Source organism: Nicotiana tomentosiformis, chromosome 11, assembly GCF_000390325.3.
Source record: "Nicotiana tomentosiformis chromosome 11, ASM39032v3, whole genome shotgun sequence".
In the NCBI taxonomy this organism is placed as follows: Eukaryota; Viridiplantae; Streptophyta; class Magnoliopsida; order Solanales; family Solanaceae; genus Nicotiana; species Nicotiana tomentosiformis.
In genome coordinates this window covers 104,143,725-104,161,428 of record NC_090822.1, presented here as the reverse complement: position 1 = coordinate 104,161,428, position 17,704 = coordinate 104,143,725, and the positions used below count along the sequence as shown (strand labels likewise).

Below are 17,704 nucleotides of genomic sequence, written 5' to 3'. Positions count from 1 at the left end.
CGGAGCTTAAGAAAAAAATAAAGACTTTTGATGAAACTTTTGAGTGTTGAAAAATATATATGAAGATTACAAAAGATAAAGGCTTGACAATACACTACTGGAAAATGGCAGAATTTCAACCGCCAAAACGGTCGGAAATAGGTCGGAAATCACAAATTTCCGACTACTTTCCGACCGAAATTGGTCGGTCGGAAAATAATTTTCGACCGAATCCGTCGTTGATTTCCGACCAAAGTAGTCGGACCATTCAAAAAGGTCAGACGACCAAATATTTTCAAATTTTCGACCAAAGTGGTCAGAATTTTACCGACCGAATCGGTCATAATAATATAAATAAAAATAATTATTTATTTAAAAATAAATAATAAAAATATATAATTGCCGACCGAATCGGTCGGAAATTAATAATTAAAAAATAAAATTTGTTTAATTTCCGACGGAATCCGTCGAAAACTGTTAAATATTAAAAAATATATTTTAATTTCTGACCCAATCGGTCGGAAATCTGGGAGTTTTTGATAAAATCTTGGCAGTTGTCCGACTGTTTCCGTCGGAAATCAGTCAGAATTTTCTGTAAAACTGGGAAGAATTCTGCCCAATTTTGAGCTATACCACCTGTCAAACTATTACAATACAATAACGCCAACAACCAATCAACAAATATAACATCTAAACCAACAATACCAACCATTAACACAATCTAAATCAACAATACTGTCACGACCCAAAATCACAACCTGTCGTGATGGCGCCTATCTCGACACTAGGCAAACCGATAATATCAATAAACCACACTTTCTTTTAAGTTTAAAAATATAATATTTAAATACAATACAAAATTCCACAAATACTGATACGAACACTCCCCAAAACCTGGTGTCACTGAGTACATGAGCATCTAATATGAATACAAGTCTGAAAAAAATACGGTCTATAATAGTCTAAGATCAAAATACGGTAAACACGGAGATAGGGAAGGAGAGACAAGGTCTGCGAAACACGGCAGCTACCTCTGAATCTCCTAAAAATTAACTACGTGAAATGATCAACACCCGCTATGTCCGAGAACACCTGGATCTGCACACGAAGTGCAGGGTGTAGTATGAGTATAACCAACTCAGCAAGTAATAATAATAAATAAGGAATTGAAAATAATGACGAGCTACACAGTTACAGTTCATTTTCAGTAATTCCAACAGAGAGCAGGCATGCTTTCAATTCCAAAAGTTTAAGCCAAATCAGTTTTATACAGTTCAAGTTCAGGTAATCCGAATATAAAATCTTTCAGAAAATTTCAAAGCAATGACAGATAGCAACTAAGTGCAACAACAAATGAAAAGCAAGTACAACCTCTCAGGACAACAATCATTCAATGGGTACCCGCGCTCACTGGGAGTGTACAGACTCCGGAGGGGCTCCTACAGTCCAAGCGTTATAATCTGCACGGCCAACTCACGTGTTGCACGCATAACTCACGTGCTATAGTATCAATATCTGGATCCACATGGCCAACTCACGTGCTATAGTATCAATATCTCACAATCAGGCCCTCGGCCTCACTCAGTCATAAATTTCTCCAGTCTCTCGGGCTCTCAATAATCATGAAATCAGCCCAAACAACAATGATATGATGCATCAATAATGAACAATAGAGACTGAGATAAAATAAACGAGTAAACTATGACTAAGTACCAAACAACAATTTAGCAGATAATTCAACATGTACACGCCCTTTGTGGGTCCCAGCAATACCAACATATAGCCTAAACATGGTTTCTAACATGCCTTACATCCAAATTTCCACAACACATAGAGAGCATATAGCTAACAACAAGTTATTCAGCTTTACAGTCTCACGGGATGGACCAAGTCACAATCCCCTCAGTGCACGCCCACACGCCCGTCACCTAGCATGTGCGTCACCTCCAAAGTAAGCACATGATACAAAAATCCAGGGTTCCATACCCTCAGGACCAGATTTAAAACTGTTACTTACCTCAACCCGTGTAATTCTTTATTCCGCTATGCCCTTGCCACGAGAATTAGTCTCTGAAAGCCTCGTATTTAGCCACAATTAATTCGATTCAGTTAATACAAATTATTGTAATTAATTTCATAAGGAAATACTAATTTCCAATAAAATCTAAAATTAACTCAAAAATTGCCTGTGGGGCCCACGTATCGGAACCCGACAAAAGTTACAGAATATGAACGCACATCCAACCACGAGTCCAACCATATAAATTTTACCAAAATCCGATACCAACTCGACCCTCAAATCTTCAGTTAAAGTCTATGAAGATTTCTACCATTTTCAATACAATCCTTACCCATTTGATTTTAACAATCTTTCCACAACCTTATTGGTATGTATACATAATACTCTTACACCCAATAATCATACTATTAATCACCCATTTTTACTCCAAACCCGAAATTAAAAAATTGAGGAAAAATATTCTTACCTCTTTGAAGCCCTAACAAGATCCTTGTGAAATCTTCAAACCTTGAACAAGAATTGATGGATAAATAACTAAGTCTTCACTTTCTCTCTCTAAAATGCTCTCACCTCTCTCTAAAATATCAGATGAAACCCTTCAAAATGACCCCCAATAGTGTTTTATAAGAATGGGGTCAGATTTATAAAATCAGAAAAATAAAGCTCCGAAACAGGTTCTGCGGTCGCATATGCTACCGCATAATGGTTATGCGGACCGCATATCGATAGCATAATCGGTGTCCAATACTGGAAAATATCTGTCTGTGTATGTGGTCACTATGCGACCCGCATACCTGTTCTGCGGTCGCATAGTGACCGCAGAATAGTTATGCGGTCGCATAGTCGACCACAGATTTCATCCAAACTGGCCCTCTTCTGCCTCACTTTTGCGACCATTATGCGGTCCGCAGAGTGATTATGCGGTCGCATAATGGACCGCAGAAATATGTTTTTCCGCCAAAAATTTTCCTTTACTTTCCAGTGCATTGTTCAACCCAAAAAGTCCGAGCCGCGAACCTTTGTACTAATTGATCTACCTCGACACCACAAAACCTTAATTTCCTTAGCAAAAATTCTCCGGGTCACTACACATACGTCAACATCTGGTCAACCTTTTCAACTAAATTTCGAAACCTTGGAACTAGGTGTTCCAAATCATTCAAAAACCTCACCGGACCTAAATCAATTACCCCCGGCAAGTCACATAATAAATGTAAAGCATAAATTGAGCAGTAAATGGGAAAACGAGGTTATAATATTCAAAATGATCGGCCGAGTCGTTACAAATACCAACGATTAACACAATCTAAACCAACAATTCCAACCATTACCTCAATCTAAACCAACAATACCAACCATTAAACCTAATAATTTTCGGCATAAGAACATCCAAATAGTAACCCACATTCAAGTTTAAAAACAAAATATAAAGTTGTCTCTCACAATTAAATTTATCAATCAACCAAAACACCACACCTAAACTACTACACATCAGATTCAGTTTGTTCATCCTCATCATCAGATAGATCATGTCCATGTTTTCTCATAAATTTCTGCATCTTAACAAATGTTCCGAATTGGGAGTCCAGCTGTTGTTTCAAATCACGAATTTCCTTTCTCATATCTTTCATCTGTTCTTGATTCTTAGAAGAAGAAGAAGAATTGGCTAAGAGTGGGTTTGGATGACCTGTAGGTCGACGTACGCCATGTCCGTAGACTCTGCCTTTGTTTACTCCACCCGCTGTCTCTGTCCACAATGAAGCCATGTCATCAGGTGTTGGTTGAGTTGAAGGAGGTTGAGTTTGTTACCATTCTTCTACCCTTTTATGATAATCTTCCTGAAATAAAAACATAACTATTATGTAAACAAACTAATATTAATAAATCATAAATAATTATAAAGTTAGTATTTTACATGTGTGTCTGACGCACGCGTTTCCACCCAGTATTCTCTTGTACCATCCTTCTTCTTTTTCTTATGCGTCTCCTCGAAGACCTCAGCGTGACTCATATCTCGCCCTCTTTCATTTTTCTTCATAACAAAAAATATGAGTTAGACATTACAATCGTAAAATTCTATATGTAAAACTAAGAAAAAATTTATAAGTAATTACCAATCTTAGTTTATGGCCGCAAAACTAATCAAATCTCTTGTGTGCAACGAGCCACCTTTACTGGAGGCACGGTTTGCCTTTGCTTGTTCACTCTTCTTCTTTCATTCTGCGGTATTCCATTTCTCGAGAAGCTTGTCCCAAACATCTTTTTTTAACCACTCCATATTTTTACTAGCATTCCGAGCAGCTAACAGAGTATCTTTAATTCGCTTAGCAACCTTATTCTCGAAAATATTATTTATTTCATTTTGATGTTGAGGATGCCATGTACACTTTGTCTGCAATATAAAAAAGTAAAATTAGATGAAGACGATAATTATTAAATAAATGTAATCAATTTTTACCCTAAATTGATTCCACATATGCTCTCTGATGCTGTACGGTATCTGTCTCTAAGAATTCCACGGCTCATGATAAAATGGTTTCATAGAACCAAATGTGTAGACTGAAAGGATGGCAAAAACTTGCATTAAAGTTAACATATATATAATTAATAAATATCTTAAAATTTCAAAAGTTTTAATTATAAATAAATATCCTTAATGTTAACATATCTAAAAGTACATTCAAAACTTAAAAAATAGTATAAGAATCTTCTTACCCATCCTCGTAGGGGACGATTATCAATCGATTATAACTATCAAATTGTACATCCCCTCCAAGATTCTGCCTGCGTTTACTAGATGGTGCAGAAGCACCACTAGATGTAGCTGGGTGAGAGCCTCCAATATCCAACCTAGATATGCTGGGAATGGATGATGATGATGGACTGAAAATTTTCTACAATAATTTCGTTTGTTTTCAATAACTTAACAGTCCATATATAATAATTTTCTGCAAACCCTTTCTTGTAGAGATGAACTTTAACTTCGTTTGTTTTCAATAACTTAACACACTTACATTTCATACAAGGGCACCTAACCCTTTCTCCAATAAAAAAATCATCAAATGTTTGAGCCTTAGCAATAAATTCAGAAACCCCTTCAATAAATTCATCCCTCAACCCCGCACGATTAGGATGATTCCAATTATACATCCATCTACGATGCACAAATTCCATCTACACAAATAGAAATCTAGAAATGAGATATTTAAAATAATTTAATTTATTTAAACTGGTTACAAAGTTATACTCTTTCAAAGGTTCGTTTTAGATATATACATATTATTGTATCAAAGCACTTTAATTGATATATTTTATTTTTTAAATTAATATTTTTTAACACTCGAAATCTCACATTAATCCCTATTCTGAATAATATAAGTCTTTAAATATAATAATTAAATTTGAATAACTTCTTAAATGTTCATATAATCCAAATTAACTAATGATTTCTCAAATTTATAAATTAATCTTAATGTTGAAATTGAAAAAAATATAAATTTAATATCATTCTAAAAAGTGAATATAGAAATATTACTATATTATTTTATATGTTTCTTTGATTATAACTTTTGGAAATATTCCAGATACTTTTGGAAGTATAGTATGATTTATACTTTATAATATTGTAGGTGAGTTTTAAATATTTAAATCTTATTTTAAAATATTAAAGAATCAATGTTTGATTTCACACGACTAGTTAAATAATTTGATCAAAGTATTTTGAACTTTGCAAATCGTTTTAGGATGAAGAGATTAATAGGTGGATAATTAATTTTTTTAAGGATATTATAATGTTTAGTTTTTTGTTTTTTGGCCAAAGTAGAGAAAATAAGCCAAAAGGAAGAATCCAAACAACTCTTATGAATATGATGAGAAGTATAGTATAAATAAAGAGAAATGCACAAACACAATACCTTGCATCTTACATAGTTTTTCCTTATCAGAAAAACCTTCATGTCTTCATCAGTCATTTTCTCACTTTAAACAAATCATTATTTGTCTTGTGAAGTTGTAGGATTAAATAATTTTCTAATCTTTATTATAGGATTAAGCTAGTTTAATTAGCTTATAAGCTTAGCGAATCACTTGTTTAACATAAAATTTAAATTCGGGCTTATGAGTGGACATGTATTATTAACATATTCTTGTTTAACCCAAAATTTCAACCATACCTAATTCAACATATTCTTCTCTCCTTTTGTTTTATATTAAGTATCATTAAAAAATTAAAATCCCTAAAATTTCAACTATACCTACTTCAACTAGCTAGGATGTTCATATATAAAAAATTACTACAAATTTAACAATGAAAACAAGATATATATATCAACAAAATACTTACCTCGACGAAAAAAATGCCGAAGAAGTCGACTGAGGAGTTGTCGCCGCCGCCAACCTTTGCTGCAAAATAGATAAAAAAAATTTAATAAATTAAGGAAAAAAGGGAGGAGAAAGGAGAGGGAGAAGGGAGGAGGAAACGAGAGAGAGAACAAACATACATTGTTCTTGGGGATGTAGGAGAAGGACGAGGGGGAGAGAGGAGCTTCTGTTGGGAACGAGAGAGAGAGATGAGAGAAGAAGGAGGAAGAAAAGTGAGCTTCTTTTTTGGGGGGGACGGGGTGTAGGGTTATTTAAAAAATATTCCGACCGATTCGGTCGAAATTGTTATTTTTTTTTTTTTTAAAAACATCTACCAACCAAATCGGTTGGAAATGAAGTCAAAAAGTCAAAATAAAGTTTTCGCCAAAAGTTGCGATCGATTTGGTCGGAAATGTGGTCGAAAATTTTTTAAAAATATATAGGAGATTTTTTGAAAAATCCGACGGAATCCTTTGGAAATTTCGGACAAAAACATTCAGTCGAAAATTTCGGTCGGAATTTAGCATTTTTTTAGTAGTGATATGAACTACGAATATAGAATTGAAGGCTTGAAACACGTACGAAATGCTTTCCTAAAAAAATATTTAATTGCTCATTCTACTCAACAAGATTGCTATGGATCATTTTATACAAATAACTTTAGTGGATATGATAAGCCTTTATATTTTTGCACTAAGCAAATAGTGAAGAAATAAATGATAAGTACATTTATGTAACTTCAACTACTAGTCATCGAAAATAAATTACTATAAATAATACATTTCTTTTGGTAAAAAGAATTTTTTTATTATTCACAAGTATGGTTATTTTCTATGTTCTATTTTATGTGATGTACTTTAATTGAGCAAAAAGTTTCAAAGAAAGGGAGACTTTTTATACCTGTGCGCTTGTATAGCTATAAATTATATCATTAAATTGAGATGAAAAGTTTAAAGTAAATTATCGTCAAATATTATTTTTAGATAATGCTGAGATTGATCAAGTAATTTTCAACAACCGGCTCATAACGCCATGCCTATAAATTGAAGACTTGTAAATTCTCAGCAATGCAAATTCTACCAAAAAAACACTCTTGAGCATGTTTGGACATAAGAAAACTTTCACTTTTTTTCGAAAATTTCACTTTTTTCTGAAATCAGTATTTGGCCATAAATTTTCAAATTCTCACTTGAAAATAAATTTTAGAATTTTTCAAAATTTGAAAAACTCCAGAAAGCTGTTTTTCAAAATTTTCACTCAGATCACTCACAAAACTTTCAAAACAACCCAAAATTATATTCATGTTCAAACACAACTCTAGTTTTCAAATACCATTTTCCTTGGAAAACAATTTCACTTTTTTCTGAAATTTTACACTTCTTATGTCCAAACGCCCACTAGGCCTCATTTGTTTGCACTTAATGGGAGTCTGAATCTTAATCATTCAGATCTTAGACATTAAGTGTGTTTGTTTTTAAAGTCTGAATCTTAATCATTAAGATCTTAATCATTAAGTTTGTTTATTTTTTTTTACTTCATAACCACTTAATGGGTCTTAATATGTCTGTATGATTAAGATCTATAGCAAAGACTTAATTTCATTAAGATGTTATTATCAATATTCATTATTAATTGCCACCACCTCCTACCATTATCAACTATTACCGTGCCACCCATAACCACCATACTCAACCACCACCACCACCACCACCTCCTCCTCCTCCTTCTTAATCATAGCCGCCACCATTATCGACAACCACCACCCAGAATCCCCCTACCCCTACCACCATCATTCTCAATCATAACCACAAACTCATTTACCTCAACTACAACAGCTAACCACCCCATCATCATCAACAACCATAGTCGGCACCGCCCACCATTATAAACTACCACCACCTTCCTCAATCACAACTACAATCACCACCACCAACTACCATTATTAATTATTACCACCTACCACCACCATTCTCAACCATAATCGACATCATTACCAATTACCATTAGCTTCTACTCAGAACCACCACCATCAACCAAAATCACCACCAATCACCGCATGTAGTCGGCATTCACAAGTACCACGGTTAGCCATCACCACCACTAACTATCATATTTTTAAATATATATATTTTATTGATAGAATATTAGATTAATTAGTATTTTATTTGAATTTTATGTTTATTAATTTTCAAATAAAGATAAATTTTATACATTCATATGTTAAAAAATAAACAATCTTAATCATTTACTATTCAAATCTCAATACACATCTTAGTATTGAGATATGTATTCAGATTTTTTAATTTTAATGCACATTTTGATATTCAAATATGTACGCATATTCAGACTAAAAAAAAAAAAAAAACTTTTGACAATTTTCACTATAGAAAACAAAAATAAAAGCGAGAAAAGTGTAATTGGAGGATCATCACGGTGGCGGATGACATGCGAGTGGTGTGCGGGACAGGGAGGAGCGCGGCGGCGCTCTGCTCCTCAATGGAAGCGGCGATCTCCTCAGACACCTTTCCTTCATTTGCAGGTCCACCAGCTGTTTGTCCAGTGGATCCTGTAGGTGCCGTGACTGTATCCATTTTTTGAGGGTCAAAATTCAATCAAATATTTCGTTTCGGGTCGACAACATCCTGGTAATGGACAGATGAAACAGTCGCCATTATTTAATATTCAATTAGTAAGGCATGCATGAGCACTGTGGATCACTAAGTATATATCGGGAATCTACTTCACTAATAAGAAACTGAGAGGGTAATCGGAGCAGAAAAGAATTTGCTCAAAGTTTATTTTGCATCCCCCTATTTTCCTCCCCTTTTACTTTTGGCAAGATCGTTATTGCTACTTTTGTCACAGTTTAGCATGATGTGATTGTGGTTCTCTCCGTGCTACCATTTTGACATAAGTTTTCAGCATTGTATGATGTGATCCAATCTCTCTGATGAGAAGATAATTGAGTCGATAGATATTATTCCAGTTGGCTAGTCCTATCCTTTGCTATTTCCTAGCTTATTAAATATGGAGTAACTTGTAGCAAGTTCAAATGTGTCTGGTTCTTTGATTTCTGAATCAACCCAGTCCAAATAGATGATTTCTGAATACAATGGTTGTTTTTCAGGTGTCATTAAAACTTGTATACGTGGCAATCGCTTCAGGTGTAGCAGCATTTTTTCGTAAGTCAAACTAACAAAGATACATGAAAGGTGTAATATATTTGAAATGCAAAAGTTCCTAAAAATTGTGCTAATTGTTTGCTAGAGGTGGCTTGTTGGACGGTGACTGCGGAGCGACAAGCTGCCAGACTAAGGGTGTTGTACTTAAAAAGTATTCTGCGACAAGATGTTACTTTCTTCGATAAGGAAGTAAATACAGGGGAAGTTATGGGGAAATTGTCTGGTGACATTTTTATCATACAAGATGCTATGGGCGAGAAGGTACGACCATAAATACTCTGATCATTTTTGTTTATAAGAAAAAAAGTTTGAATAATTCCAAGATCCGTATTGGACAAAAAATAGTGCGGTTGAAATTATACAAGAAATGTCTTGTGATTGCAACTTAAATTTTGCATATATAATTAGACCTATATTATAAAATTCTCTCTAACTCTCTCTGTTTTCTTTTTTATCTTGCTTCCAACTTTTGCTTATGCTCAGGTGGGTAGGTTCATAAGGTGTGTGGCAATGTTTATAGGAGGATTTGTTATTGCCTTCATCAAGGGGTGGCTTCTAGCACTTGTTATGGTTTCACCCATTATTCCACTGGCAATAGTTGTTGGTGTCATGTTCTTGTTCATGTCTAGAAAGGCTTCTCATTCACAAAAAGCTTATTCTAAAGCAGCTAATGTGGTTGAGCGAACAATTGGTTCCATCAGAACAGTAAGACTAAATTTAACCTTATAACTTAATGTTTATTCTCTCTCTGCTTATGTGTGTTTATTGTCCATAATTATTTTCCTGTCATTTAAATATTTTAACTTAATGCTTTATTAGTTTCCGAATTTCCACATGATTTAGCAGCTTTAGGATTAACTTACCTATCTTTGCTTTTCCTCCTTTGGAAGCCCCCCCCCTTCTGTTTGATTCCTTCATTTTCCTAGGGAACCAACTAAAACATCTTATATTTAATTTAAACATGATGAGTTGTAGAACACAGAAAGCGTTAAGCAAATGACCAAAATTAATTGCGGAAAGAAGCATATAACATTTAGAACATTTTAAACACATAAAAATCTAGATAAAATAAAGAGAGAAATAAGAAAGACGTGGGATAAAAACCTATCTGGAACGCAATACATGTTCCGAAATATTACGCACAATCTAAATAAAGTTTACAAACATTGTGCTAATCGTACATGAATACTGAAAATTGATTCTTTCTGGGGTTATTACTTTCTGGAATCTCATTGAGGAAAATGCCAGGGATCATATACTTTTTATAACTTTTGGATGAAATCCACTCTGCATGTTGTATAGGTTGCATCATTCACAGGGGAAAAGCTGGCTCTCGAGGAGTACAATAAGTCCTTACAGAAGGCATACAGATCTGGTGTACATGAAGGACTTGCAAGTGGCTTAGGCTTGGGATCAGCCAATTTTATTCTTTTCTGCAATTATGCTTTGGCTTTCTGGTATGGTGGAAAGATGATCCTGGAGAAAGGTTATACAGGAGGTTCGGTGTTGAGTGTAACTCTAGCTGTATTATCTGCTTCAACGTGAGTATTTTGTCGATGAATCTGCAGTAGCTTCGAACATGCTTTCAAGTTTAAGAGCTCTAATGTGGTCATTATCTACACAATTGCAAAAACTATTTTGTAGGTCAATAGGTGAGATATCTCCTTGCTTAGCTGCATTTACAGCAGGGCAAGCTGCTGCTTTCAAGATGTTTGAGACTATAAACAGAAATCCAGAGATTGATGCGTACAATAATATTGGGGTTATTTTGGATGACATCCGTGGAGATATATCGATGAAGGATGTTTGTTTTAGCTATCCAAGTAGACCAACAGAAAGAGTACTCAACGGGTTTTCATTGTTAATCCCTAGTGGAAAATCTGCTGCTTTGGTTGGTGAAAGCGGAAGCGGGAAGTCCACAGTTATTAGTTTAATTGAGAGATTCTATGATCCACAATCAGGTGAAATTTTTATAGACGGACTTAATCTCAAAGAGTTCCAAGTTAAGTGGATTAGACAGAAAATTGCTCTAGTAAGTCAAGAACCTACTTTGTTCTCAACTAGCATCAAGGAAAATGTTGCATATGGGAAAGATGGAGCTACCAAAGAAGAAATTGAAGCAGCAATTGAGATAGCAAATGCAACTAAATTTATTAACAGCCTACCCCAGGTTCATATTTTTTAATATGTTTTTGTTTGTCTTGATTAAAATTACTGTATAAGGATTTTGTTGAATTGAATGATTTTGCTTGTAGGGAATAGAGACAAAGGTTGGTGAACGTGGAACTCAACTCTCTGGTGGACAAAAGCAGAGAATTGCTATAGCTAGGGCAATTCTGAAGGACCCTCGCATTTTACTTCTAGACGAGGCAACAAGTGCCCTAGATGCTGAGTCAGAGAGAGCTGTACAAGAAGCACTCGACAAAATTATGGTTGATAGAACAACCATAATAGTTGCACATCGCCTCAGTACAGTGAGGAATGCTGATAATATTGCTGTCATTCATCAAGGCATAGTTGTTGAGGAAGGTATAAACAAATATGTATGGTTTCTTCAACAGTTAACATATAATGAAAACTTACTTTCACGTGTATACATATTTTTCCTAAAAGGGAAAGCCACAAAGACCATTTCTGAATGCATATTATCTTGCTTAATTATTTTTATTAGTAAGTGGTTGAAGCACTGCTGAATGAGTTGATGCTTTTAAAAAGATTTCCTACTTATCTGTTACACCTGAGAAAATTGCACAGATCTTTTTCCATGTGTAACATATATAGCTACCCTACCCAATGTTCTCTAACATTTTTGGAGACTGAATGCTAAATGTCATTATATATCTCAGGCAAACACTTTGAGCTACTGAAAGATCCTGAGGGAACATACTCGCGACTTATTCGCTTCCAAGAAGTAAATCAAGCAAAAGAGCAAATATGCCTCGATGATCCACAACATCTTTCTACTGAGTCAAGACCAGAATCCATAAATAATTATGATACTACAGCTATTGAAGAAATTCCCGTTACTAGATTGCTAAGAAATTCAGATACTAATTTAAAAGTATCTAAAAAGCTCGATAAAGCTCCTGTTACTCGTCTTGCATATCTGAATAAGCCCGAGGTTCCTATTCTTCTTGTGGGAGCAGTAGTTGCCACAATTTCTGGTTCCGCCTTCCCTGCTTTTGGGTTAGTATTATCCAACATACTTAAATCATTTTATGAGCCACCAGATGAACTAAAGAAAGATTCACAATTTTGGGCACTCATGATTGTGGTTATTGCAACAATATTACTGATTTCATCTCCATTAGAGACACTATTTTTTACCGTGGCTGGTTGTAAGTTGATCCAACGAATTAGATCGATGTGCTTTCAAAAAGTTGTCCACATGGAAATTGGTTGGTTCGATGAGCCAGAGAACTCAGTTGGAGGGATAGCCACAAAGCTCTCTGCTGATGCAGCTCTTGTTCGAGTTCTTGTGGGAGACATATTGGCGAAAATAACTAAAGATCTTGCAGCTGCAATTGTAGGGATAGTGATTGCTTTTCGAGCAAGTTGGTTATTGTCTCTTATTATCTTAGCCATGCTACCGTTCATGATGGCCAACATTTATGTTCAGAGAAAGTTCGCTAAAGGATTTAGTACTGACGCAAAGGTTTGATATCAAAACTTGATAAGCTCTTTATTTATCTTTCTCTCCTTCCGTAAGTTTCTCATTGTCTTATCTTATTACATATATCTCTTTTTGCTTTCATTAGGTGTCTTATTTTTCCGCCAAAATATAAAATTTTGCCAACTGGTATTTTTTAATATGTTTGTTCAGTTGAAAGATTGGACTGGATATACAAGTAGTCTAACCCTTCACTTTCACATGATTCCCAATTTTTAATCAAGCAATTAGCGTGGAGAAGGAGACTCTTCTTTTCCTTTGAAGGTTCCCATGTTTACTCAAGAAATTATCTTAGCTAACAAGTTTCTAATAAAAGCTTTATCTTAGAAAGTGGACTTATAGTAATATTTGATTAAGGTAGAAGCTAAGATAGCTGCAAAAGAATGTTGTCAATGATGCGAGTAAATGACTAAATATTAAAAGATAATTGAACATTAAATTTGATTCATGGGATATGCCATAATTGGATTATCTTCATCATTGTACAATATTTACTATTTATACAGGGTAAATTGGCTGTTAACATGCTCAACTAATTATCTAGTCGTGCCAGAGATTTTGCTCCTAACATTAGGACACTATCCATTGAAGTTGTTTAGTATTAGAGTGTTAATAATTTTGGGGACCAAATTGCTTTATTGATATGGAGAGGTTAACCTGCAATCATTCTTTATGCTCGATGAAGTGTACGTGAGTGCCCCAAAGTCATGTGTCTAATCCATGGTGGCATGTGATGATTGGTTAGGACTCAATATTTGACATGCAGCAGAATGTGTATAGACTGAATCTCCTTAGACAAAATAACATACTATTTTGCCCTTTTAGCCGAGCCGTGCTCATTTTATGATCAGAAAGCTTGGGCATTAGTTAAATTTTAAAGAAACCGTTAAAATGATAAAATGGCAGATGGAATGTCAAAAATCAGATAGAGAAATTTAAGAAAAAACAAAGATTAGCAAGTTAATAGAATGTGCAAGAGAAAGTGAAAAGCTCTTAATTGATGTTAATTCCCTCCTGGAAAATATTTAGTTATTTTTTTATTTTTTTTTTGGCAGAAGTTGTATGAACAAGCAAGTCAAGTAGCGAACGACGCAGTTGGTAATATAAGAACAGTTGCTTCTTTTTGTGTAGAAGAGAAGGTGGTGGAGCTATATAAGAAGGAAAGTGAAAGCCCAATAATGACCGGGACAGGAAAAGGGCTGATTAGTGGGATTAGTTATGCTATTGCATCTTCATTACTTTTCTTTGTATATGCTGCAAGTGGTTATGCTGGAGCTCGACTTGTACAGGACGGGAAAATTGCAACTTCTGATACTTTCCGCGTAAGCATTTACTTTACATGTGTAATGCATTTTTTCTATTTTTAATAAATTTATTCAATGGAAATCTAGAAATATGATTTATGATGAAAATTCTCTTATGCTTTTTCATCCATCAATATATATAGAACCCAATGTATAATCCTTCATGGATATTTGGACATCACCATTGATATGGGACAAGGGAAAAATAAAAAAAAGGGCGAAATGCAGAAATAGTGTTTGAATTTAGGAAGAAACCTCCAAATGTAATTTCTTTTTCTTCTTCAGAGCTGCCAAAAAGTGGCTAAAATTAAAAAAATAGGAAAAGGAAAAACAAAGATAAAGGACTAGGCCACATTTCTGTTAGATCTTGTGTCACCTTTTTGTTTTTAAATTTTGGGGGGAGCAGCCCGTCATAATGGGAGGAAAGAAGGAAGAGGGGACGTTTTTTTATGGAGTTCACATCACTTGCGACTATTGCGATGGAACTCCAATCTCCATCAAGTAGTTACACGTGTATTTCACAATTTAAAATTCCTTTTGTTTTTAATTATTAAGTTATCTCCCCAGTATTAAATAATAACTCTCCCTCATGTTTTCTTTCAGGTTTTCCTTGCTGTGTATTTGACAGCTATGGTTATTTCTCAGTCAAGCTTCTTTTTTAATGATTTGAAAAAAGCTAGGGGTGCTGCCGCTTCAATAATTGCTATATTAGACAGAAAGTCTAAGATAGACTCAAGTAACGAGGATGGTTTGAGTTTAGACCAAAGCAAAGGAGTAATAGAGTTTAAAGAAATATGCTTTGCATATCCAACAAGGCCAAATATCCAAGTTCTTCATGGCTTCAACTTGACAATTTTAAGTGGGCAGGTATATGTCTCAAGTAATAGTTAGTCATTTAATTACTCTATGATTTTGTTTGGTATGATTATTAGGATGCAGAATGTAGCAACACAAATTACAAAGGAATAATAGCACTTCTGGTCCCTCAATTATTGGTAAATTCTGATTTTGGGACATGTGATAAGTGACTAAGCACATTTAACCTTCAAGTAATAAAAATGTGTTTTTGGTCCGTTTATGTTGGAAACATGTTATATTTAGATTATTTATAGAATTATATTATCCTCATATATAGAGTAACAATAAAAACTTAGCAACATGGGTAATTAAATGGTATAACGGTTAATAATTCGGTAAATTTGTAAAGATTCACAAGCAGAGGTGTCAAAAGTGTACATTTAAATTAATTGAAGGTTAAATGTGCTTAATCAGATATCACAAGGACCCAAAATAAGAATTTGTCAATATTTGAGGGAGTAAAAGCGCAAAATTTTTAATTACAGATTTGGTTAGTTTAAACCATGTTCAAATCTTAGCTTGAATTATAAATGCGGGTAAGCTTTTATTTCAACTAGCCATCACAGAAAATAAAACCATTGCATATCAGGAACATGCAAAAATGGTGATCTACACCAACAGGAAATAGACAAAGTTTAGCCTATTACTCGCTCGTGACAAAATTGTGTATTTCTCAATTATTAACATCTACATTTGTTTACTACGTACATCTAGACAATTGCTTTAGTCGGAGAAAGTGGCTGCGGGAAGTCTACAGTGATCTCAGTCTTACAACGATATTATGATTTTAATTCGGGTCGAATTATGCTAGATGGAATAGACATTAAAAATTTCAACTTGAAATGGCTGAGGCATCAAATGGGGCTTGTGAGCCAAGAACCAGTTCTGTTCAATGACACAATCCGAGCCAACATCATGTACGGGAAGGACGGAGATGCGACTGAAGGAGAACTAGTAGCTGCAGCAAAATTGGCAAATGCCCACAAGTTCATTTGTGGCTTACAACAGGTTAGGAAACCATTCATCTAATTAGCCATAGAGCAAAAGCTAACCTGGATATGCAATATTAAAGAATTCATGTTCTCCCTATGCATCTTAAAATATTCAATATGTGAGGGAGGAGGCTTACTTTGTGTTCTTTAATTTTCTTTAGAGTTGGAGCAAATCTGAAGTTGTAACTACTAGCTAGTTTACAACTCCAACTTCCTTTTTATTGGGGGTGGGGAGGTGGGGGGTCCCATGGAAAAAGAAAAGGCTTACTAATATTATATTTTTTATAGATAATGTTGGAAAATACTCTACAATGAAAAGTTGGTATGAGAAAAAACACTGAGATTTGAGAGGCTGGTCTTGAAAATTCTTAAATACATGGTGAATGATATTAGAACAATTGTTTCTTGTTACTAGGTCTTTTCTTCAAGAATTAGTAATTATGCTTATCCTTTAGATTAGATTATTATCATAGATAGGCTTTAAGAGTTATCTTTCAGTTAGCTAGGTTTTACTGGTGTTTCGACTTGTACGAGCCTCCTAATACAAGTAGTCCTAGGAAGGTGGTTACTACTTAAACCTATATTAAAACTCATTATGACGTTCAATGCAACACACAGTTTTCATTGCCTTTCAAAGTGTTTATAAATACCATATACAGAGAGACTAAGGGCTTTTTAACCTATATGAGGACATTGAAATCCAGACATTTAAAATCAATGTATACATTTTAGTTCTTAATCCAATATTCTTAATTGATTTCAATGTGTCTAAAACCCCAAAATTGAAATTTGTATCAGGGTTACGATACCATAGTTGGGGAGCGAGGTGTTCAGCTTTCAGGTGGTCAGAAACAAAGAGTTGCCATTGCACGAGCTATTGTGAAAAATCCCAAAATATTGTTACTGGATGAAGCTACCAGTGCGCTTGATGCAGAATCTGAAAGGATTGTCCAAATGGCATTAGACCAAATCATGGTAAATCGAACTACGATTATAGTAGCGCACAGATTATCAACAATTAAGGGAGCAGACTTAGTTTGTGTGATGGAAAATGGAACCATCATAGAAGAAGGAAACCATGAAACTCTTATCTGTAACGAAGATGGCCACTACGCCTCCCTCTTCAAACTTAATGTGGGATCTCTCTCATAATCTCTTATTATGGCTATATACATGCCTCGTGCTTTTTATTAACCTGATGCTGGGATATTATCAAAAGTAGTATGTTATTGGCAGTTGCATAGCAAACTGTACGCACTCGCATTATGTTCATTGTTAATATGTACTATTAAACTATGCTTAGATGTTCTTGCAAGGAAATACATGTCAAGTGGTCAAAA

The 17,704-nt window shown here is 34.6% G+C and overlaps 1 protein-coding gene across 3 annotated transcripts; it reads left to right on the top strand.

Annotated features, from left to right (window-relative positions):
• The first annotated feature begins 8,731 nt into the window (after window positions 1-8,731).
• Window positions 8,732-17,704, top strand: LOC104090978 (ABC transporter B family member 21-like). 3 transcript variants are annotated; one of them, XM_070187997.1, is made up of 12 exons: window positions 8,732-9,003; window positions 9,486-9,540; window positions 9,626-9,801; window positions 10,024-10,245; window positions 10,843-11,081; window positions 11,185-11,710; window positions 11,796-12,069; window positions 12,387-13,195; window positions 14,266-14,532; window positions 15,118-15,381; window positions 16,087-16,380; window positions 17,163-17,704. In XM_070187997.1, the coding sequence occupies exons 3-12, from the start codon at window positions 9,748-9,750 to the stop codon at window positions 17,514-17,516; spliced, it is 3,303 nt and encodes a 1,100-aa protein (XP_070044098.1). In that variant the 5' UTR covers window positions 8,732-9,003; window positions 9,486-9,540; window positions 9,626-9,747; the 3' UTR covers window positions 17,517-17,704. The 3 variants fall into 3 exon arrangements, with proteins under 3 accessions (XP_070044098.1, XP_070044099.1, XP_070044100.1); XM_070187998.1 differs by having other exon boundaries at window positions 8,990-9,121; XM_070187999.1 differs by lacking the exon at window positions 10,024-10,245 and having other exon boundaries at window positions 8,990-9,121.